General features: G+C 39.3%; 1 protein-coding gene across 1 annotated transcript; it reads right to left on the bottom strand.

The window, feature by feature from the left end:
- Nucleotides 1-15,176: 15,176 nt before the first annotated feature.
- Nucleotides 15,177-23,727, bottom strand: mogat2 (monoacylglycerol O-acyltransferase 2). Its single transcript, XM_026328352.1, has 6 exons — nt 23,600-23,727; nt 22,308-22,486; nt 16,284-16,488; nt 15,926-16,100; nt 15,451-15,650; nt 15,177-15,331 (listed from the first exon to the last, which is right to left on the bottom strand). The coding sequence occupies exons 1-6, from the start codon at nt 23,691-23,693 to the stop codon at nt 15,177-15,179; spliced, it is 1,008 nt and encodes a 335-aa protein (XP_026184137.1). The 5' UTR covers nt 23,694-23,727.
- Between the last annotated feature and the right edge of the window lie 1,673 nt (nt 23,728-25,400).

Raw genomic sequence — 25,400 nt, forward strand, 5'->3', positions numbered from 1 at the left:
GACACATAAAACAGCCAAACATTTCATGGCCACATTTTGCAACGTGGTGCAAAGAAGTGCGCTTTTTCTCATATGATATGTTTGTCATCAAGAATAGGTCACTGCTGTGACACCCTCTAAAATCAGTCCTTTTGCTTTGAAGACATGGTTAGAGGGTTGCCTTTGTTCTTTTTATTCCTGTGAAGTTATATGGAACACTTGTTTTGCTATTTTGTCATTATTCAATAACAATAATAATCAATTCTTACATCCTGTCCTTCCTATGACACAGTTCTGTGCTTGTATAGCTACATGTTTTAATTTTACATATAATTTGATTTTGAATGCAATTATATATTTAGGTCTCTGTGATAGTGGTAAGTCGTGCGGCACTGCAGTATGCTTTGGCAGCATTTGTGTAGTCTTACACAATACAGCCCAGAGCTGCCAGCGTGATGGACTCCTGAAGCCTCGTTTCACATGCTCAGCGTCAACAAAATATATGCAAAAGCACATGCGCTGGACTGACCACTGCACTATATTATCAGAACAAAAGGCATCTCTTGCAAAGCAATTTGCATGTTCCTTTTATGTCAGTCATGAATTAGGACTTCAGGGTATGGACAGCAGCACTGGAAAAAGACTAGCTATAAATAGTTATTGTTAATCACAGTAAAATACCAAATGTTATTTCACAGGGTTTTTACAGATCACAGTCTAAAAACTTTTTGCCATTACAAAACCATCTATAAAATGAGAAAAACAACATTATATGGGGGCATGGACCAAAGTCAATGCTAACCTTCATCATGGTTTGCATTGTTTTTCTTTAGGATGATGAAGAAAAAACAGCTAATTTTGATAAGTATTAAAGACAGTAGGTTTCAAAGTACAAGGTGAGCCTCTGAAGAGTTTTCATTTTCAAGCAATGCATGCTGGGTAGTCTGTCTTTCCACATGTCTCTACATCCTCCAATTTGTGGTATAATTAATACATTTAATTTACAGCCAATGCATGTTTCTTAAGCCAATACTATTCTGTATTTCAACAGACATAGAGTAGACTATGGTGTTATTCTCACTATGGATGGATAATGATTTTACATTTAAAACTATAGAAAAACAGCATTGAAAATAACAATAGATTTTCATAGTGTAAAATTACACATTTTAACTTTAATTTTACATAAAAATGTAGATTTACAGATCCATCCATCCATTATCTATAGCTGCTCATTCCTACTTAGTCACGGGGATCAGCTGGAGCCTATCCCAGCTCTCTTTGGGTGAAAGGCAGGGGTCCACCCTGGACAGGTCACCAGTCCATCACAGGGCCACATAGAGACAAACAACCTCACACACTCACACTCACTCCTATGGGCAATTTAGAGTCACCAATCAACCTGACATACATGTTTTTGGACTGTGGGAGGAAACCAGAGTACCTGGAGAAAACCCACACAAGCACAGGGAGAACATGCAAACTCCACACAGAAAGGCCCCTGATGGGTTTTGAACCAGGAACCTTCTTGCTGTGAGGGAACAGTGCTAACTACTTAGCCACTGTGCTGCCCTATTTTACAGATATTCTTCTAAAATTTAAAAAGGAAACAGCAAACGTGAATTTGTCTGTGTCTGTGGTAAATTTCTGCACTGTGCTTGCAGGTATGTCCTGTTCTTTGTAGCTTCTGCCAAGCACCAAGTTAGCCAGCTGGTACTGCAGACTCACCAGGCAGGGACCTGCTGAAGGTGGACACGTGGTTAGTTATGGCAGGATAACATAGACAGATAAATTATCATATATGACATTATTAAACTAAAACTACTGTATAAATGCATAGGTTATAATTATACTGGCAGTAATTCAAATGTCTCTCCGGTGGAAGTGCTGACCCTTCTGAAACGTGACAGGTGATCCCAACTGTGCTTATTAGTGGTCACAGGCCAAAAATGTTGAGACAGAAGTTTAATCTTGCACAATGCATTTTACTAGATTATCATATGTTTTTCATGTAGAACTCATACGGCTGTTTAGAAACTCAGAAAAATGGTCAGTTCTTAGTTGTCAAATTAATGTAGTACAGTAAAAGTACAATATTTCCTCATGAAATGTTTTGGAGTTGTCATATAAAACTGTACTGTACCAATGAAAATCTGCTTAGTTGCTTACACCTCTGGGTGTCTTTGTTGAGTCCCATGAGGTATACTGTACTACATCACCTTTAAACCTACAGACTCAAAGAAGAGTCCAGTAAATACTCCCGGAACACATCCCACTGCATGGTAATATATATTAACAAGAAGCACAACTGATCCATTGAAACCAATTTATACACAACTCTGGTCAAACTCTGATGAAATAGTTCTTCTGAAATCAAATATCCAGACAGCTTTTAATCTTTCACACACTCTGCAGACCTTGACTCTTACTAATTTATCAAATTAAACATTATTTCCAGCCTTTACTGGCAAGATTTTGTGCTCTGTGTATCTAATAAAGTTCATCTCAAAACACTGAACTGATAATGCATATCTACTGTCTACCAGGCCCAACAATCATTACTGTATTTGGATGAAATCAGTCATGAAGTCCTTGACATGAGGCAGCTGTTGAGAAATGTCTCCATCAGTCAATGCAACAACCACAGATGACATATTCATGCAATTATACCAGAGATTCTCTAATACATTTTATTCTTTCTGCTATTAATGCTTTCCGTGTCTATTTTGACATTGATTGTTATTGTCCAAGGTTGTCATGATGTGATGCATCTGGCTACCACTACAATTTTTAGATATTAATTATAATATTAATTCTGACATTTGTTCTGTATGCAACACCTCAGTTAATCTAAACCGTATGTAACCCACTGCATCTGTAGAGCAGATACCCAATCACCCACTTTGAAGATATAACTTTATCACGCAGGCATCCTTTCCAGAATTTTTCTAACCAATAAATAAAAATGCAGTCCTGTTTTGTCCTAATACCAGCTTTCATTTGTGTTCAGGACTCTGTGTTCCATTGAGAATGATTTAGATACTGGTGATACAGTCTGTACGGTCTATACCATTATATACTGTATAGTGGGAGCAGAAGTCTATTTACGTTTTGTTTTCCAAGCCAAGATAAGATATGACCCAAAGGATTCAGAGAACACAGAGTTTGATTATTTTGCACTTTGACCACTGTCTTTAAAAATAAGTCAATAATGTTGTCACCCTGACCTCGCTCATAACTACACAGATCCCAGTGACATGAATCTTTTGATACAGATGAAATTTCTGTATCAAGTGCATCAATCCAGCATGTTTCCTACAGGTTAATTAGTCTTTTCCAGTGTTGTACACCATGTACTTTTCACTGGTTTACAAGTGACTGATTTAACTTGGTTGAAGAAGATTTAAAGGCCAGTATTGCTTTATTTGCTGTCTCAGTTTTGCATCAGAATATTGCTGTAAGTTTTTCTTTCAGTCAGCATTTTCAGCCACACACACACACAAATCTTGTCCAGATTGTGTTGAAAGGATCAGGGCATTGTCCAATCTGCCAGTTTTTTAATTTTGAAATATCAGAGCCATGCAATCTAGTGTGAGTAGTCTGCCAAAGTTCACAGACAGCCTTATCATTTAGGAACCCGATCCAAATCCAGACATAGAACCTTTAATGTGGAATTTAGAGATAAAAAAAAAAATCATGATCACCAAACAAAAGAAATTCTCTAATCGCTCAGCTATACAGTACAACAGTAACAATAAGTAAACTAGGTATAAATATAAAGAATACAAAGTAAAGGCAGATAAAGAGATATAAATAGTGTGGTGGCCCTGAGGTACAATATTGAATTTGGTCTTATCATTTTTGTCATTCATCCAAAAATCCCTTATCTAAACAGCAGCCTGTATCAAGACAAATGATGTATGACTGCTATAGAGCCTGCTATAGAGCCTGTACAGTGTAGACATCAGCAAATGTTAGAGATGTTATCTGAGAAAAACATAATGGTTTCCTGTTTGAATGTACTTCTTTCAGATTGTTTTAAAGCAGTGAGAATCAAAAGCTTCATGGTTCATCTTTACGTTCAAAGGACATTTTTACCTCAGCCTACAGGTTTACATATCACGTGATCCTGTGACCTTGTGCTCTGTGTTGATGTCTGTTTGGCTGAGGGAAGGGCTGAGTTTGTCGGGCCCACATACACACAGCTATGCACACACACACGCAAATACACACACGCACACACAAACATGGGGTGCTTGCACATGCACACACACACACTATGAGAGCAGTAAAATCTTTCTGCGCAAATGATAAATTGAAATGAGAGCAGCTTGTTAAAACACCCCTTAAGCAAGTCTTTGTGGATACAGACACATGAATCACAAGCAAATTTGATGGTGAAGAAAACCGTGCACAAAAAAATGTTTCATTTCAAGTCTACTTTAACATAGCAACTGTAGGTGTTTTGTAGATTTTTCTTGTTCTTTAAGATGATAAAAATGTGTCAAAATATCAGTGATCATTAGTTCAGTCTGCTAATGAAATTAGATTTTAAATTTAGTATGCCATTAATGTCACTGCAACAGGTTCTTTGTTCAAATAGCATATTAATATTTTTATTGTTTCAGCATATGTATGTACATATATATATATATATATATATCAAGACTAGGCTTTTTGAGTAAAGGTTTGATTACTGCAGTCTTAAAGGCCTGTGGTACGTAGCCTGATACTAGAGATAAATTTACCAAGTCTAATAAAGATGAGTTCATTAATGGCAGGGTGTCTTTAAGCAGTCTAGTCTGGATGGGGTCTAAGAGACACATTGATGATTTCGATGAAGCAACTACTGATGTAAATTCAGAGAGATCTATGGGAGAGAAGCAGTCTAAACATAACTGAGGTCTTAGAGATGATTCAAGAGCTACTGTAGTAGAGGATTCATTTATTGCAGCAATAGGAAGCATCTGCTGAATTTTATCTCTAATAGTTGTGATTTTATTTGTAAAGAAACTCATAAAGTCATCACTGCTGAGAGCTAAGGGAACACTGGGCTCAACGGAGCTGTGACTTTTTGTCAGCCTGGCTACAGTGCTGAAAAGAAACAGACAGACTTGCAGCTGTTATTGCAGTGAAAGGTGGTTCTATAAAGTATTGACTCAGGGGGGCTGAATACAAATGCATGCCACCATGCATAAACCATTAATCATTTATGTGCCACTTTGTGTTGGTCTATGACATAAAATCCCAATGAAATACATTTACGTTTGTGGTTGTAACATGCCAAAATATGGAAAAATTTCAAGGGCTATGAATACTTTTGCAAGGCACCGTGTAAAAGGTACAAGGTCACCCCTAGAGTGCAAAGTCTAGTTCTAGTGTTGATTTGTGCTGTTAATTTCTTTAAAGATTAGTTAAACTGTGATGGACTGGTGAAGTGGCCAAATATTGGTGACTTTCATTTAACCAAATGCACACACAGCAGTGAACACACTGGGAGCAGTGGGCAGCCAATGCTGCAGCACCCAGGGATTTGGTGCCTTGCTTAAGGGTCTCACCTCAGTTATGGTATTGAGGGTGGAGAGAGCACTGGCTATTCAGTCTCTCACCAACAATTCCTGCTGGTCCTGAGACTCGAACCTGAAACTTTTGGGTTACAGGTCCGACACTAACGATTGGGCCACAACTACCCCTGTCTTTCACCCAAAGAGAGTTGGGATAGACTCCAGCAGATCCCTGTGACCCTGGGTAGGAATAAGCAGGTATAGATAATGGATGGAGGGATGAATACTGAATTTCTGTGCATTACAAACGGCTTGAGAAAAAATGACGTGAGCAGGACAAAGTGACCACATTACAATAGGGTGACATTTAAAGGTTAAGTCTTGATGTTTCAACGTGAAATCACACTGATGAAGCCACCTGGATGAGCAGTGAAACGTTTCGACTTAAAAACTGAAAGTCCAGTTGCCATGACTCAACCTTTAGATAACTTCCCCTGGACGACTGAGAATCTTCACAGAAATAGTGTGACATATGATGTATGATTTGTCCACATGTGGTGTAAAGTTATACTGTGAGAGGTAGGATAAAACTACATGAAAATGACATGTTTTAGCTGAAATAAGAACACTAAATGTTGTTCAAAAACTATTAAATATATCAAAAGGCTTTTTGTATCCATATAGGATTGTGAAATTTAAACTCTGAATAAAGCTCCTAGGCAAAAATTCTTTTTGCTTATATTAACTTTTTTACATTCATTCTTGATGATTATCTCCCTGTATGTGTATAGTTGAGCTGATACAGACTTGAATTTTATTTGCCATTAATAAAGTATCTTTCTGTACATTTATTTCACTGTTGGTGAAGGTGCAGAGCATCAAAGTTAAGTGGGATACTGTACGTTGAACCTAAGCTTTCCAAATGCTTAAGTGCTATTATGAAGAATCAAACTACATTTTTCCAGATATGTCTGTAGAGATGCTCAGTCGTCCAGATGAAGTTATCTAGTGGTTAAGTCATGGCAACTGGCCTTCTAGTTTTTAGTTTGAAACGTTTCACTACTCATCCAAGTGGCTTCATCAGTTTAAGAGAAAGCTGGTATGGAATCTCAAATTTATCCTTCAGGTTGGTTTCACTGCACCTCTAGTCCAAACAGGCTGATTAGATGAGCTATGTAAATGGGGTGAGAGTCGTTAGACCACACTCCTGAGTTGGTTTCACTTCACACATGGCCTGAATAGGCCCCCCTCCCTGACGTTATTATGGACTATGTGACATCCAGACAGAAGTATGTCAGGCTGGGGAGATGTGTTTCTGGGACACTGGAATGCAGCACTGGGGCTCCACAGGGGACTGTTCTTGCTCCTTTTCTGTTCACAGTCTACACATTGGACTTTAGGTATGACTCAGAGTCTTGCCACATTCAAAAGTATTCTGATGATATGGTTGTAGCATGTGTGTGCGGTGGACAGGAGGGGGAGTACAAGGACCTAGTGGAGGCCTTCGCTGACTGGAGCAAAAAGAACTATCTTCTCCTGAACACCACCAGGACTAAGGAGCTTGTGGTGGATTTTAAGAGATCAAAAGCAACATGCCAGTCAGTCCGCATTGATGGGCAGGAGTTGGAGACTGTGCAGACCTTCAAGTACCTGGGGGTGGTACTGGACAAAAAACTGGATTGGTCTGCCAATGTGGATGCAGTGTACAGGAAAGGGCAAAGACGCCTCTTCTTCTTGAGACTGCTCGGTTCATACAATGTGGTTAAGCAGCAGATGTGGAGGAAGCTGCTATTGAAGAATAATAAACACCCCCTACTACTGACTAAACAGAGAAGCAGCTGCAGTGGGAGGCTCATCTCAATGCGCTGCAGAACTGAGAGGTTGAGAAGATCCTTTGTCCCCACAGCCATTAGACTTTTTAACAGTAATTGTTGATATGTTAGATACCAGGGTATATGTTATATACCAGGGCCTTTATCTGTTTATTATATTTTATAGTGAAATTTCTATGTTAAAGTAAATATAAGAGCTGCTGGACAATCTGAATTTTCACCATGGGGGATGAATAAAGTATGTATCTATCCATCTATCTATCTATCAGAATTCAGTTCTGTGTCATGAACTAGGTCGTGGTCAGGAGCAAACTTCAACCAAAAACACAGGAGTGAAGGGAAAGGGGCTTTATTGAACCAAAAAACAAGATTAAACAAGAACTAACACACAAGGCAGGAGTACACCAGGACATGAAACCTGAACATGAAGACAAGACAGGGACTCAAGGGCAACAAGGCATGAGGGTCTGGGTCACACACTTAGGGAGACGCACCAGACCAAACAAGAAAACATGAACATGAAAGTCAGGGAAAACAAGGCATGAGGGTCTGGGTCACACACAAGGAGGACTCACAGACCTAGGGGGAAACATGGACATGAAAATCAGGGAAGACAAGGCATGAACAAGGGAAACTAACATGCACACGGTAACAAGACAAAACCTGAACACAAGAGGAACTAGATAAACACGCAAGACATGGTGAGGACACACACAAAAGAAAACCAGAACAACTTAACTTGGAGAAACCAAAAAGACAAACCATGGCAAAAGGTCAGGCAATCAAGGCATAGGAAGCATAACAGACATGGTAGGATAGCAGTCGAGGTGAGGCAATAGACAACCTGGCAAAGGGCAGTGACTGAAACAAGGTACTTAAAGTGAGGGAGAAAACAAGGCACAGGTGAAAACAATGAACTAATTGGGTCAAAAGGTCAAGGGAACAGAAAACAACCAAAACAAAATCCTGCCATGATCCTTCAAAATAAAACAAAAAGGAAGTACAAAATTGCGGATCATGACATTCTGATTTATAAAACTTCTTCCATGCTGTCTATGATTATCATTAAGAAACTGGAAATCCCAGGGCATTTCCAAAAACTCCCTCCAAGACAGTGTGTAGATTGATTTCCACTGCTTCTTTGTAGGTTTCCCATTCCTCTAGTGGCATGTCAAAGATCCCCTCTGTCTCCCATTTTTCTTTTACACAAGAGGTATTGCCCCACTTAACTCTTGCAGTTAGTTTTCAGGCAGTTCTAAAAGCAGTACCAGCAATGTATGCCAAAATAAACAGTCTTAGTGTTATCAAACTAGGTCCTGTTTTTTCCAAATCCCCTTTATTATGGAGGATTAACAGCATTGATTAATTTATCAATGTGGCGTTTCTAAAAAATCCTCTGTTGCTCCCATAGGTCACTCAGCAAAACAGTGACTGAGGCTTGGTCACTTTAAACTAGGCATTAAGTAAAACCAGGTTTGAGCCATCAGGTGCTGTTTCCATTCTGGAAATGACGTAGAGTGATGTTAACTGAAGTGATCTCTCTGTCATTTTCATATGGCTAATTAGTGAGTTACATGTTACATGTTTTCATAACTGCCAGGTCTTGACTTTGACCCCATTATTTTTTTCCCTGCCAAATTAACCTTGAAGTCATTTTGAACAGTTCAGTTTCTTGTATGGAATATCAGCCGGTAATGTTTGGAACAAATACAACAGCCTAAGGAGAATATTTATTTTAATTGGCACAACATGCTGAATTAATCCAACAAAGGGAACCAGATTCCAACGGACCGGATCTTTTCTAATTTTGTAAACAAGTGGATCATGCAATGCTGACTATGCTAATGCTGCTAACTACCTGCTTCACAATATTTATATTTCAAACTATGTCTTATTTCAGTTTTATGTTTCCTCAGCAAGTTTATGTTTCAGAATTTCTTAACTCTTCTTCCCATGCAAATAGTTTAATTTTTGCAATGAAGCTGTTGTATTTCCTGGTAGTACTACTTTTGTCACTTTTCCGGAGTAAAGCAAGGAGAAACCTCATCATCAGCCAGTTCATCTGTTGTCCTGCTATTGAATAAGTGTTATCCATGTATGGGAATGGGAATATTATATTTTTTTCATGTTGCTAATAAGCATTGGTCAATACTGAAGTTACAGCCTGAAAACCCCTGCACACAGTCAGCAGAGGTTCATGTGGAGCAAACTGTGAATCACTTTTCACTGCTTTCACACAAAATACATTCAGTGACCACAGTTACCAAAATTCATGAACTCCTTTCTCAGACTGAGACCAGCCCCTGGAAAATACTATACAGGGTGTCTATAAAGATATTACAAAGGCAATTGATGAGATATCTTAATCAAACTTGTTTTATGTACTCAGTGGTTATCAAAGTTCTTTTTATGGTGTTATGTTAAAGATATTGTGTTCCTATTTTTTGCATGTTTGTCACACTTTAATGTTTCAGATCATCAAACAAATGTAAATATTAGTCAAAGATAATACAAGTAAACACATCATGCAGTTTTTAAATGAAGGTTTTTATTATTAAGGGAAAACAAAATCCAAAACTACATGGCCCTGTGTGAAAAAGTGCTTGCCCCCCCTGTTAAAACATGACTTAACTGTGGTTTATCACACCTGAGTTCAATTCCTCTAGCCACACCCAGGCCTGATTACTGCCACACTTGATCACAATCAAGAAATCACTTAAAGTGTGACAAACATGAAAAAAAACAAGAATTCAGGAAGGGGGGCAACACTTTTTCACACCACTGTACAGGTGTATTAAATGAGGCAGAAAACTTCAATATCTACTCCTCATTTTGTAATAATTTCCACATATTTGTCAGTTCATTAGTTTTTGTAAAAATGTTTTTAAATTGTTAGACTTTATGGACACCCTGTACTTTTGCAGCACATTTTTCACATGCTAACACACTTTGTTCAAAACACAATCAAAACAGAATGATGGAAAAAAAAGTTGATTTCTGCTGCAGCCACATGGAAATCGATAGAAAATAATATAAAAAATATTGACAATAAATTGATAGTAAATCCAAACACAGCTGAGTGCAGTGTACAGCTGAAAACCTACCCAGTTTGGCTCATTAGTAAGCAGATAAGGTTTCTGAACAGTTCGTTTTGGAAATATGGATCGAAGAAGACAGGGTGGTAAAGAGAGGAGAGTGGCAGGGACAGGGAGAGGAGGAAGGAGAGGAAGACCAAGAGCTGTGGTCTCTGATGAGATAAGGGCAACAGTTATTGGGTACATGGCATATCTGCTGCCTCCATATGAACCGCAGCCTGGGGTCGTCGAGCAGGAACCTCTTCCCGATTACATTTTTGTAGGAGGTCATGGTTTAAAATCTTGTTAGACCAAAAAATGTGGGGAAACCAAAAACTGTTTGGTTTGGTCTGTGTCAGCCATACGCCAGCATTCTGCTCCATAGACTAGTGTGGAAACCACACAGCTATTGTACAATTTTAGTTTTGTTTTGATGTTATAGTTTGTTGAATGCTATACTTTGTTCATGCCCCTAAGAACATTTTGGGCCTCTGTTATTCTGTCCTGAATGTCTTCTTTTGTTCCACCGTCTTCTCATATTGCTTGTATTACTTGCACTATCTTTGTACGAATGCTGTATGCTCTCTATGTATGCTGTCATAAGATTTTTCGAAATTAACAAAATTAACATACAGCTGTCTGTTCCATTCAGAGCACTGCTCAATAATGTTTCTCAAGGTGAAGATTTGGTCTATGCAAATTTAATCTTTTCTAAAACCTGCTTCTGAGTTGTTTATCTACTGCTTCATTGATTCGCTGGATGATTATTTTGCCCAAGATTTTGCTGGGCACAGGGAGAAGGGTGATGCTGCGCCAGTTGTTACAATCGTATAAGGTACCATTTTTGGGGATCTTTATGATAATTCCTCCATCAAGTACTTGTTCATTTTCCCATATTTCTGTAAAGAAGGGTTGTGGGATGTCAGCCACAGTTTCTGGTGATGATTTAAATAGTTCTGCACTTAAGCTGTTGCAGCCTGGAGCATTGCCATTCTTTAGAGTTTTTATTGCTGTTATTATTTCTTGTTTTCTTGGTGGGTTAATATTGATGTTAAGCTCTTGATCTGCTTCTTTAATTTCAGCTGTTTCTACTGGTGCAGACCTGTTAAGTAATTCTTTAATTCTCTGTCCATCTTTCTTCTTGTTCTGGCTGTTTTAGGCAGCTTTCCATCGTTGTTCCTGACTGGACCAGTTGTATTTGTTGGCTGTAACTTTCCACAAATTAGTTTTGTAATTTTGTAGACATTCCCTTGCTCCCCTTTGTTTGCTGCTTCTTCTGCATGTTGTGTGAGATCTTCCATGTTAAGCTCTCTTGTCATCTCTTGCAAGTTTCTTGACTTTTTTGACTGCTGCTCTGTAACTTTCCTGATGTTTTTCTGACTTCATCTGACTGGTGGTACACGCTGCAGCCTGGGGTGACATAGTCTTGTGTCCATTCATGGTTTTGACCATATAAGAAATGCTGAGGAGAATAGTTAGCGCCCGTTACCGGTGGAATTGCTTCTCTATCCTTATGATGGTGTGTGCTGAGTCTGGAAAGGTCAACTTCATAATCCTCATAGCAGTGGCACCAAGGGTTTGAAGTTTTGAATATGATCCTTACTAAGGTAGAAGCAGCTTGGATCTGGCTCAAAGGACCACTTAATGTAGGTGAGGTAACTCTAACTTTGTAGACTGTGAGATGCAAAAACCTGTTTTGTCACTGATACTATCCTGGAGTTTCGGCTAGAACACCACTTCAAGGCCAGGAGAGATATTCAAGTGTATGTAGACTGACTCAGTACCAACGGAACCCACTTGGAGGCAATGAGGAGACAGAGGCGGTTCTTTAACTCCTTATATTGTACAGCAGAATCATCAGAAGTGACATAACATAGGAGCAGGAGGTCTGGGTATGGGTGTTACTACTCAGTAGGATATAAACAGACTGCTGTCATAACGAAGTCCTACAGCTATATTTTCCATGCACTTTCCATGTCTTTATACTCATTGCCTTTGTAAGAACTCTCCAGGCTGCAAAAGAGTCTGCCAGGTTAAATGTTTTTAAGTGACGTTCCAACAAGCTGCATTGTGATTGGTCAGAGTGTTTCTGTTACCTGCGAAAAGTTGGTCAAATCGACCTAAGGGCGAAAAATACAAATGGCGCTTTTTTGCACAGTGAACTTCCGCCATTGATGTGAAATGGTCTATTGACAAGTCACTGGTTCAAAAAATATTACTGACGCATGAAAAAAAAATTGCTCTGGTGTGTAAAGACCTTAAGACGAAACAATCTAACACGAGACTCTCAAAACCAACGCCATGGCCAGCGAAGAAACCAAAGAAGAAAGGGAGAATAATTGAAGTCTGAACATAAATCAATATCAGACGGGCTTACACTCTGGATTCGCCGTCAGTTTAGTCAACAAATTCATGTGTGTTGCGCTGCCCAAATCCTTAGTTGTGTCAGCCCCTGTTCTGTCTCATCTCTATGTTAACCTGCCCTGACTTTCCTACCTTGTTCCCTTACCCTGCTCCTGTTTTCCCTATGGGTCTCTGTTCATGTTGCCTCGTTCCTTAGTTAGATTTCCTTGTCCTTGGGTTCCCCCCCTTGACCTTTCCCCTGCCAACCTCTGTATACCTGTTCCTTGTCCTTTTTGGTTCTTTGTTTAAAGAAATAAAATCCTTGTTGCACCTGAGTAATGGCCTGGGCGTATCATTGGTCCCAAATCAACCCTGAAATGTGACAACGTACTTTTTGGGCCGGGTCGATACATCTTTTCGTACCATATTTGTCTGATCGGCCCATAAAACTCTTAGCAGCCTATAGTTTTTTCTGCCTAATTAGTTGACGGCGCTGTGGTCTTTGCAGCTTTTTTTCCAGACAGACCGGCCCATGAGACATTTAATTTAATGCAATGGCTCTTTTCATAATTGACTTTCGGCTGACCCAATCACAAACATTACAATGTGTGCAGCCCTCTCCAATGATGCTTTGCTTTTGTACAAACTTCTCATTGGTCCCTACAATACAGAGAGGCTATAGCTTCCTTAGATGACTGCCATAATCAACATGTGCCAGTAGGAAAGCGAGGTCAAATGGCAGGAAAGACATTTGTTGTTGAATGGGATAATGTAGTATTCCACCACTCTGCTGCCACTGACTGATGTGCTGCACAGCCCAAGATGTCTGTCCTTCTCCTGCCTCCATACTTGCCTTTCCTGAAGCTCTCTCTTTGTTTTCTGCTCCCACTTACCTCATCCTGAAGGTACACAAGTTACACAGGCTGTGAGGCCCAACAAATCCAGGGATGAGCAGACAAAAACTGAAGAGTTACCAGGCATTAAACAGGTTAGATAAGGAATGCAAAGGCACCAACAGGGAGCAGGATGAATCAAAACCCAAAGAGGCCATATAAAAGGTCAGGAGGAGGCAGGACAGGAGACAATTCAGATACAGGTTACAGAGCTGGCAGCTAGAGAGAACTGCATAGAGCAAATTATAATATGGCACAGACTGAAAGGAGGCAGCAGCTTAAATAGTCTGATGATAGTGGTGAATGGTATTGAGTCAGGTAAAGCTAGACGTAAAGAAGATAAACAGCACAAAAAGCCCCTGAAAAACCTATGACCCTGACAAAATCCAAATAATACTATAAGCTATTACAAAGAAAAGTTACACAAAAAAATAAACTTTTGCCCTGCATAAATGTACTTTTAAATTTATATGAAAGTATATTTTTGATTTGGGTTAAGACAAAATTTAATTTAATTTAATTCCATCCAAGGTTTTATCCAAAAAAGGTAACTTTGTTAATAGGTTATTTGTGATTTTTATTGCTTGGGGTAAATGAAAATATTTAATCAAAATACAAAGTTTAAATTATAAATGTGATGTGACATCTGAATCAGTACTTAAAATAAGTATGAGAATTCTAAGATCAGTGTAATAAATTACCTAGTAGTGTTTTTCCAAAACAGCTATAACTGTCTCAGAAAGTTTAATCAATTGCAGCATAGACATTGACATAGTTCAACATTTTGCACAGTATACCATATTTCAGGAGTGTTTGCTTAGCTGTGACACAGGACAGGATGTCATATCTTCCAGCCAAGAAAGAGCATGAACAAGACTAGTTAATGCTAACTAAGCTAACTTAATGCACAGTACAATAGACAGAAATCAGAGCGGTATCAGTTCTCCACCTCTTGTTTGAAAGAAATGCAATAAGTATATTTCCAATAAATTATAATCATTTATTTAATGTCAATTATTCATGTAATGTCTTAGATCTGTAGTATGAAAGCAAAATAATTTATTTGTGTATATATATTTACCTTGCATTTAGCAATTATAAAGATGCCAAATAATGCAATTTGACTGCTAAAGATGTTGCAACCTACACACTAACCCAAATTCCATGGCTGACTCTAAGAATTTCAGGTCTTGCACAAAAACAAAAACCAGATGCAACAACTGGGAGATTAAGTGAGGAAAATTTGACTTGAATCATTAGTGTACAATGCCCCAAGCAGCCCTGGAAAAACACAGCAGGTCTGTGTAAATAAATATATAATCATTTCCATTCTGGTTTTGCTCCTCTCACAGTAGATGAATCCTACTTTATCCTACTTTACACAGCAGTTTCTAGTTGCACAACCTTTAACACTTGGTTGATCTTTAATTAGCAGGGCATTTGAGAGGAAATTCAAATGTTGAGTGCCAAGAAAAAACAGTACCTCATCTAAACCTGCTGCACTAGAGCTCTAGAAATAAATCTGCTTTCAAATTCTGTCCATCTTCCACTTCAGACAAAGTTCAGGTGTGTGTCCTTGTCCACCCCATAATTGCCCTTGTGCTCCTCAAACAGATTGTTGAGTTCATCCATGTACAGCTGGTGGAGGACATCAAGTTCCTCAGCTGTTGGCTTCTCAATCTTCTCCACCCTAATTGGCCGACCAACTGCAGAGACATGAATAGGTACACGACAACACAGTATTATTTATACTTTATGATTTTCAGTATTGATTTGCACTGATAAAGTGACTATTCATCTATAGATGAACGAGCTGTTAACTCACCTATTGTATTGATGGGCTTTCTGTATGGCATGAGACCAAAGGAGTACTGGAAAACTCCCCGTGCGTGGAAGAGAGGCAGGGAGATACCCATGATGCTTTGCAGGTGGTCCTGTATCCATCGAAGCCAAGTTCCTCTAGGATTTTCGAATTGATCATAGACTTCATTCTCTCCAAAGGAAAAGACTGGCACTAGATGAGCACTAAAAAGGAGTTTTAAGGACAATTGATTATTGTGCACTCTTTGAAATCCTTGCAGTTTCTCATTACAAATTGATCCCATTCCTGAATATGTGCTTTCCTAGGAAATTCCATGTGAAGAGCTTCAATAAGTTTCTGGCCACACTCAAACCCCAAGAACCATAAAACGAATAGATTGACACAAAAAAATCTTTTTAAAAAAAATCATAGGATCTCAGAGAATTTGCTGTTTTGAAGTGAACATGCTTCTTATTCCCCCAGGCCTCTCTCCTATTACCCATGCTCCATGGCTAACTTGATGAAGCCTTTCTTCTCGGCCAAGATCACATTGTAAGTCCCAGGGTGGGCATCAAGGGCCTCTCGGGCTCCTCCAACTGCTATTACAACAGCGTTGCCGCCACCCTGTCGGCTGAGCAGATAGCTAGCGCTCTCTTTGTCTGAAGGAATCAGACCTGCAGTGTCAAAATAGGAAATGATTAATGATCAAAGTAACACCTTGAATTGTTTTGACATAGGCTTACTGGTACATATTTAGGGTAGCGCAAATTCAACATGTTTGGACCATCTGTAGCTAAATGAAAGATTCTGATCTATTGTGATGTACCAGTACATTTGTAAGTGTCCCTGGCCCAAACCTGCACACATGATGTAGTCTCTGAAGAACGGGGCTCTGAACCAAAGGGGAAGCATCAGCAAGTAGCTGGTGATGCCAGGAAACAATTGTGTGAAGCCTGTGGTGTTGGTGCAGAAGTTGGCAAAGGCTCCCACTACCAACACACCATGGGGGTGAAAGCCTAGGACATAGTTATGCCTGGGGTCCAAGTCAGCTGTTTTCATTAGCTGGGATAAGAAAAGCAAATAATAGTGTTAAAATGAAAGCATTAATATAGATTCATTTATGTGTGAATAAGGATCCAGATATAGTACACTGTTGCACAAGACGCTTGGATTTGAGATAGAGCTGGCAGTACTGCTTTATGGTGGTCATCCCGACATGTGACTTGATATGATATTTTCAACACTGTCACTGAAACTTCACACCCCAAATCTGTGTCATTTCACACTCTCCAAAATCATTTAGGACCAGCCAGCTGTAAGATATGCAATACCTGAAAATACAGTAACAAAGTACATATGGTCATTGAACTGTACATAAGTACAATTTGAGGTACCTGAGTAGTTCACTGCTTAGTTACTTTGTACTTGTATATTTCAGAGTGAAGTACTGTAATACTCCACTACATGTACTTCCAGTGTTCAATAGCTAGAGTTATATATATTATGTTTTTATTTAAAAAAAGTTAAAGATTAAACTAGTGGTCTGCATTTTCTCTTCTGACTGACCAAAGACACATTTATCCTTTAAATCACTAAAATACTTTTTTTAACCATTAGAGATTCAAAAATGGAAAAGTATATAATATTTCACAAAAAACAAACATTAGCGGGTCCAAGAAAACTGAACATATATATTTATGGAGAACAACTTTCTCTTTGTGTACCCCTTGAATCAATAATTATCTCATGACCCCTCAAGCATACCTTGTGATATAACTCTGGGAACTACAGAGCTATATTACCTAACTGGACAACTGCTATTCAGTTATACAGCTATCACAAACAGTGCCTTTACATTTGCTGTTATTTCACCACCATTCATACATTGGATGTTAGACATAGCATATGTGAATATTTCATATTCACTTTTGATTCCTAGTGGAACCTCATTAAACACCAGATCAATGCAGTATAGCCCCAGCACCATGTACTGTGACACATTCTGCTGTAAAGAGAGGGATATTAGGTCTTCTAGAGGTTGAGCCATAGCAACTCGATTTCTAGTTTTTAGGTCAAAATGTTTCACTACTCATCCGAGTAGCTTCATCGGTGTAAGAGAAAGCTGGTATGGAATCTCAAATTTACCCTTCAGGTTGGTTTCACTCCACCTAGTTCAAATAGGCTCATTAGGCGAACTATGTAAATCAGATAAGAGTTGTTAGAGCCGCACTCCTGAGTTGGTTTCACTTCACACCTGGTCTGAACAGGCCATGACTCAACCTCTAGATAACTTCACCCTGACGACTGAGAATCTCCACAGACAGATGTACAGTGTTTTTCCTGCACCACGTATGTGTAGTGAAAATCTGTAAATTCTACATCGATTTTGTTTGTTCCCTTGGCGTCATTTCCCCACAATGAATTCTTGATTAGTTCATTTAGTAGTAATATTGATTAAAGAGTTATTTGTTCACTTGTGTGATAAGACTGTATGATAGCTGTTCAATGCTTTGATGTTTACAGCACTGACGAAGTGGCCTTTGCATTAGTCAAGCCACTAGGCATTTAGTTGATCCTTGCACATGGAGAAATATCTCCCTATAGTGTCAGAAATAATTGTTGTTGACCATTAACTGTATATGATTTGATAGGACAGTTCCCCTGTGGAGCATTGTAATCATGCCTCTACTAGCCCAGACCAGGGAGGGAGGAGATAGCTGTAACTTTATGTGTGAGATTAGTATTTCATGTCACAGTGCTCTCAAGGCCACATTCACACCCATTATCTGGCAGCCGTCTTATCTTGTCAGGGACAAAGAGGCCGCTTCAAGGGGATTTCATTCACTTTGATTTTTTTTTTTCTCTTTCTCTAAAAGTCATGCAGTACATAGTGCGTTCAGAGTGTCAGACATTTTCTTGTAGCTAATCAAACGTAGTATAAAGAAAAATTAGACTAAACAGTTTTTTTTAACTGTATAGTCAAATTAAGATATTGGCCCTTTACAAAGCTGGTGTGTTGTTTTTGTGCTCACACACTATTTGTTTTGTGGGCACCTAGTGCTGGTGACTCCCAGGTCACAAAGTTAACACTGGCTCGAGCTCATCCACTGAGGACCTACGCTGTTTACAAATAAAGGAAATGTCTACTAGTGACCAATCACAGGGTTGTCACCACCACATAGTGCTGTTATCCCTGTCAAGGACATTGCTTTCAGTCAATATAGTTCAGTGGACCAAAGGTTCAAGTAGCAAGAAAGTTTTTTGTGCCACATTTTCATTAAAAATATAAACCACCACAATTCTGGAGCTGTACTGGATCTTACTTAGCTGGGCCAGAGTCATCCTACCAGTTTCCCCCTTATACATTCATCATTTTGAATATTTTTGGTATAATTCTTTCTTGGGTAAATCCCTGAAAGAATACCAGATGTTGTGGCATGGCCATCCAGTCAGTATGACTGTCTATCCCAGGGTGTATTTGCTGCAGATCCAAACCCGGCACCTAAAAGAAATCTTTGTATTATTAAAGTAACTCTTCTAAAGGATTGTATTTCATTTCATTTTCATTATGTATGAATGTGCGTCATCCTCCTGTCCTATCTACATGCATTTTTACTTCTCTCTTAAAAATAGAGCACCCATCAGCTGTTAAGCTTAGTCTGAGCTGATGATGCTGTAATTAGAAACAGTGGGAAAAGACACACCAATGAAATGAATTGGGCTCCCTGAAGTACACTGCTTCACTTCACACCCACACTGCCGCTTTGTTTCAGACTCAATGTGGCATACAGTCAGATGATGCTATGTTTCAGTTGAGCTGGGTAAAAAACACGTTATTATTCTTTGGAATGACCTAAATGGGGTTGAGCTTTACGGACCGAGAGCAATAGCAGCAGCATTCTTCTGTCTGCAGTGCACCAGTATGAGCTCTCTGATGAGCAGCTGACGTAGTAACCAACTCCGACAGTGTAACTCTCAACCTCTGTGGATGAAACTCTGTCAGAAATGTGTTTGCTCCACTCTTCTTTGTTTAGTGGTGTTGTTTTATTGATAGTTGCATCTACTATTTCACCTGTTCTACCATTTCTTAAACTTTTTTATTGTTTAGCTCATTGTAGGAGCAGCCAATAGCTTTCACTCTTGGAAGCTAAGCAGGGCTGTGCCTGGTTAGTAGTTGGATGAGTGACCAACTTGAAAGACCAGGGCCTGCTATCCTCAGACACTGAGGTTGAGTCAGTAAGGGCATCTGGTGTAAAACTTGTGTCAAATCAGCAATGTGGGTCAATTGATCCACTGTGGCAACCCTGAATGGGAGTAAGCCAAAAGAAAAAAAAAAACGTTTAGTGCATTGTGTTATTATGGTATTTCTGTGCTGGCATTCTTAGTACTTTTATTTTAATATGGTGGTTACTGCTGTAACTGCTTCATTTTAATGTTTATTTTGTTTCATTTTTGTGTTTCATTTCTTTAAATTTTCATGAGTTTTCCCATTTTCCTGCAGAGGTTCTAGTTGGCTATAAAACAAGATTTTACAGCACATACATAAAGTATGATGATGCCGATGGTAAGGGTAGTACTGTAGTACTAATAGTACTACTATTGTTTCTTATTAGTAGTAGTATTGTCTATAATATTACTAAATTTAAGATTCTATTGAAGAAAAGACTCAGATTGGCTGATACAGATCAGCCAATAAAGATTACTGTTAACATTTAATGCTGAGAAGGCTAAATTATGTAAACAGAGACATGACCTGCTTAACACCTATCGATACAAAGAGATGCAATTATCTGATGAACAGGTTTCTTTTACGATTCTGACCTAATTTTCATTTAAAAAACAAATCATGAACTCAAGTCTGCATGACTCAAAACAATTTTAAATGCACCAAATGGTTCAGAGCAATGTTTAAGATCATGTATACAGAGGTCTTTTTAAAGGATTATTGAACTTATGTTTTTGTTGTTGCACTGTGTCTTATCAGCATGGTCCAAAGTGTAAGTACATATAAGAAGTAGACCTGTGTAATGTGGTGGATCCAGTCAATAGGATTTCTCTTCTTTGTGATTTCCTCCGATGACATGCTCTCTAGTTAGTTGTCATGGTTAAAAACACTTAACAACCAACACTGATCACCGTTGATGAATCTGCTATAAATTACTGGTCTTTTTCAAGATCAAAAGCTGCCAGTCAGCATTACCTGACCTCATGGATCTGTATTACTTATGCAGGACCACCAGAGGGACACAGTAAGCTGCAAGATGTCCTGCGCAGTCAGAACTGACTGGAGTCAAGAGTCAGTTTAATATGTTTGTAATCTCACATCTGATTAAAAGCACTGTTAATTTATCTGATACTCCAACATAGCTGCCAGGTTATCTTTCTTTTCAATTAAAACCAAGACAACAAAGCAAGCCCATTTTGGTTTATTGATCATTAGTTATCTGTTTCCTAGATTATTGGGTTTTATTTGTCTGTATGACCAGTAGCAATCAACCTCTCGCAGTGAGTTGTGAGTTCATGGCTGTAACAAATTAGCTATGCAGATTTAAGTGGAATAGGTGCTTAAAGGCTTGAAGGCAAACACCTGGTGGCTGGGTCCAGTCAGGCACAGCCTGAAGACAAAATGTGGGGACAACTGGACCCACCACCCGCAGAAGGAACCATATGGAGCCAGTAAAATGTGGTTTGGACAGCAGTTGAAGCCTGAACCCTTGGATGGCTAAGCTGGCTCTTGGGACATGGAACATCACTACACTGGTGGGGAAGGAGCCTGATCTTGTGCAGGAGGTTGAGAAGTACTGACTAAAGAAAAGTTGGAGTCTCTTCCATTCTGGAGTTGCCCAGGTGGTTGCAAAAGCAAAAACGTAGGTGTGGGAGGAGTTCGGTGAGGCCATGGAGCAGGACTTTCGGTCAGCCTCGAGAAGATTCTGGCAAACCATTTTGCGATTCAGAAGGGGGAAGCAGTGCACTACTCACACTGTGTATAGTAGAGAGGGTGTCCTCTGCAGAGGAGGCAGAGATGGGGGACTTGAGGAGGAGCTTACCCATCACTGCTGCTGAACAGAGGACTCCAGTGAAGGTGCTCCAGAAGTATGGGGTCTGGGGCCTGCTGCTGCAGGCTTTCTGGTCCTTTTACATCTGGAGTGTGGACTCCACCAGGGCTGCCCTTTGTCACCAATTCTGTTCTGGTGACAGAATGTCACCGTCAATGTTCTAGGCATAGTCAGGGTTTGGAGGGGGTCAGGTTTGGTGGACACAGGATCTCATCTCTGCTCTTTGCAGATGATGTGGTTCTGTTGGCTTTATCAGCGTGTACTGGTGCAGTTTGCAGCTGAGTGTGAAGCAGCACCTCCAAATCCGAGGCCACAGGCTTTGGATAGTGATCAAAAGAATCAGAACTCCGATACAAGTGGCTGAAATAAGTTTCCTCTAGTGGGTGGCTCCTTTCTGTTTCCTTCAGTGTTTAGTCGTCATGCTAAGCTAAGCTAACTGCCTCCAGGCTCCAGCTTTATATAATGCTGACAGACTAACAGTAAGAAAGTAAGAAAATACCACCCCCACACTGCAATCATTATACAAAATAATGTTTTTGAAAATTCTCTTTATAGTTCCACCATATTTTTTATATTTAGTATGGCTGTCATTTAGTAGAGTCAATTAATCTAGTTTAAACAGTGACATTTCAATAAACAGCACTTGTTTAACACGCTAAGGAAAAGCCTGCGGTGTTTGTCTTATTTGCAGTAGATGACCCACAGAGAAGGATGCTAATTTCCCACCCCACCTTACATGGACTTAAGTCCTGCTTAATGGTGGTTTTCTGCATATACATTTTACATAGAGATCAAAATACAACCAGTCTAAAAGCTGTCTCTCACCTTGATGGGGAAGTAATCACGCATGTAATCCCAAACTTTGAGAGCACACAAGACAGGCAGCTTGTGGCCTCCTTGTGATGGGGTGTCATAGTCATAGAACCACCAGATGGCGTACAACACGCTGATCAGCCAGAAGCGAGTGAACAGCAGGTACAGGAACAGGAAGATGCAGGTGGGGGCTAAGGGCAGAAAGAATTTGTGCAGAAAGCTGCAGCTTTACAAAGCAAGAAAATGCAGTAAAGTTCATCATTCCATATAAATATATATTCTAATATTCCAATACAAATGCAGTGGTGACTTTAAAGAGCACAAGTGTTTTCATTTTTGGCTCAGGCATTATTGGTTTCTGTGGGTGCACACACCGATCAGTGCTCAGTTTCCAAACTTCTTTTTAAAAAACAAGACTACATCTAAACGTCAAAATGAGTCCTCCTATCAAGTAAAGCCCTGGATGCCAGTGATAAAATTATCTGCAAGAATGTCTGTTTTAGTGTAATAAGGTCTTCCTTTAGACAGTCAAATGTCAAGCAAAGGCAAAACACCAAAAAAATAATAATATGTGAAAAAGAGTTGAGTAATTATTTGAACAGCTACAGAGTAGGCCTGCTTAAAAATGCTATACAGCCAGAATGCTTGTATGATATGTAATAGTGATTCCAAATTATGGGCCATGTGGGAAGTCTTTGCCCAACTAATTTGAAGACAAAAAAAAAGAAATTACAATCTGGTAAAACAATAATTCCTGCATTACCATGTTTATCAGAATAAAACAAATGGGCAAAATTTTTACAAGCTTTTTAAATCTCGATTTACACAATGTGTATTTGTGAGTACACATATTTCGTGCAGAAGATATAGGCTGTCTCTTCAGGCTGCAGATGTTTTTATCAGAGTTAAGAATAGTGATGTGTTATTTTTATATCAGCCTTTATTATTTGTATCTTGGATTGGTATGGAATTCATTGAACAAAAAAGCTTATACTCAGGACACACGTCCCACCAGTGTAAATTAGTTGTAATGCCACCTGCTGCTTTGTGAAACTAGGCACCAAAGAGCAGAGAGATCAGAATGGAAAAGTAAATGTTATGGATAAATTATTGAAAGCTTTGAGAGTATGTCAGACAAAGAGGGCTGTGAACCACTGATATACAGCACCTTTGTATTCTGTACTTTTCAGATTGACTTACTCTTTTTCTGAAAGCATAAAGAAATGAGGACTAAATGTAGCAGCTCTGTACTTCCCCAATATTACCATCCCATTAACACCCCATCTTTAAATATGCATACCTACCCAGTCCAAGGAAGGAGTAGACCCACTGTAGCACCATGGCCGTCTGCAGTCTCCTCTGAAAGGGCACATTCAAGGGGGCAAAAACGACCTTCATGTTTTCCACAAGTGAAGACAACCTGACAACCTGAGGTGCTGCAACTGGAAATGAAGAAGAAAATGTAGTGACGTGGGTCCAAAGTCTATGTCTTTCATCTCTCCACCATCAACTCCAAGTCTCTTATCTCCGAAGCTCTGTATAGGATTTGATTTGCTAGTGCATATCTAACACATGAGACTTTTGACCCCGCAAGGAAGATGCTGGTGAAGCACACATTCACACATCACATTCAAACATGAAAAACAGGCCATGCAACATCAAGCAGAAGTCAGTGAAAGAGGGGGATGTCAAAGACCTTTGCTTTTGCTGCTTTTGAAAACAGTCAGTGATTAGCATAACCATGTAGCATGTCAGTCTTGAAAATTTTAAAGGCAGGCCCAGTTGGTTGGGCAATCATAAAACTGCATGTCAGAGTGATAGAGACGGCAATAAAGGTACTTTATCACATTTCTTATCACATAATGCTATAACAGTGCTGTATGAAATACTTCACAATTTGCATATTCTTTAAAATGAAAGTGCAGTTTTGTAGCAAGCCCATGATCGTTGTGTGAGGAGCCACCTATACATTGCATCACAAATCAACACACAACACTCAGTCTCAGTGTTTCACTCATTCACCTCATTTAGACTGACATTTAAAAGGCTCAGTAGGTTTCATTGTCATTCTGGATTTTTTTTTTCTTGTGTCCTCTTTGATTCATTTATTCAGGGATTATCTACCCTAATTACCTCATTACCAGGCCAGTGTGATCTTCAACACTCAGTCAGTGTTTTACCTGCAGCCAATGACAAACAATGAAGGAAATGCATTTAAGTAAATAAAGGAAAGATAAGCTTAGACTTATTATTACCTTCAAAAAGGAGCTGGCAGCCCACATGATAAAAACTCTGCTCTGTAGATAATGTGTTTGTCTTTTAGATGTTTTATAAATGGTAGCCCAATGTGAAACAGGCCCTCAGGGTGCATAATGTGTTGGCATTATTCATGCATTCTGTTATTTTCTGGCAGAGGCAATTTTGCATGAATCATTAACCTACATTTTGTAGTGTGGATCTTTGATTTGAAGCTGTTTTTCTATAGTTTTAAAAAAATCACTATTGTACTTCAATAAAATAAAAAATAAATAAATAAATGAACATTGTTTTGTTTTTCAAAATGTTTTCTCATATTAAAATGTTGTAGTGCAGGATGAACCGAGCGTCCCCCCACTGTGTTTGTCAGATGTATAACGGAAATCATTTTTCTTCAAATTTCAAAATTAAAGCTTCACACCAGTTTAAGTGTTCAGGCTATAGGTGAGATGTGTGGGGGGGCTGAGAGGGGCGGATTTACCAACCTAAAGAAAAACATTTCCGACATGTTCTGTTTGCTTTTGGGTGGTTTTCTTTATTGAGAGGACACCGGCACACGGTTTCTGGATTTCGGGTGAGGCGGAAGCCTGTTTATTTTCTCTCTACCTTGACTCTGAGTTCCTCCGGTTTTGTGTCTCCGGGATGCTGAGCAGGCGGGCGGGGCCGTTTTCCTTGCAGTGCCCTGCCGAGGAGTGATGCAGCTACACGTACGGACCCAGAGGAAACCACAGCAAACACCAATACGGTTCGTTTTTAATACACCCCGTCAAATATGCATCTTTAGGCTTTATTATTTTTATTAGAAGCACAATGGATTTAATTAACACGCCAGTCTAACGTGAACAGCAT

The sequence above is a fragment of the Mastacembelus armatus genome, chromosome 14 (assembly GCF_900324485.2).
Source record: "Mastacembelus armatus chromosome 14, fMasArm1.2, whole genome shotgun sequence".
Classification (NCBI taxonomy): domain Eukaryota; kingdom Metazoa; phylum Chordata; class Actinopteri; order Synbranchiformes; family Mastacembelidae; genus Mastacembelus; species Mastacembelus armatus.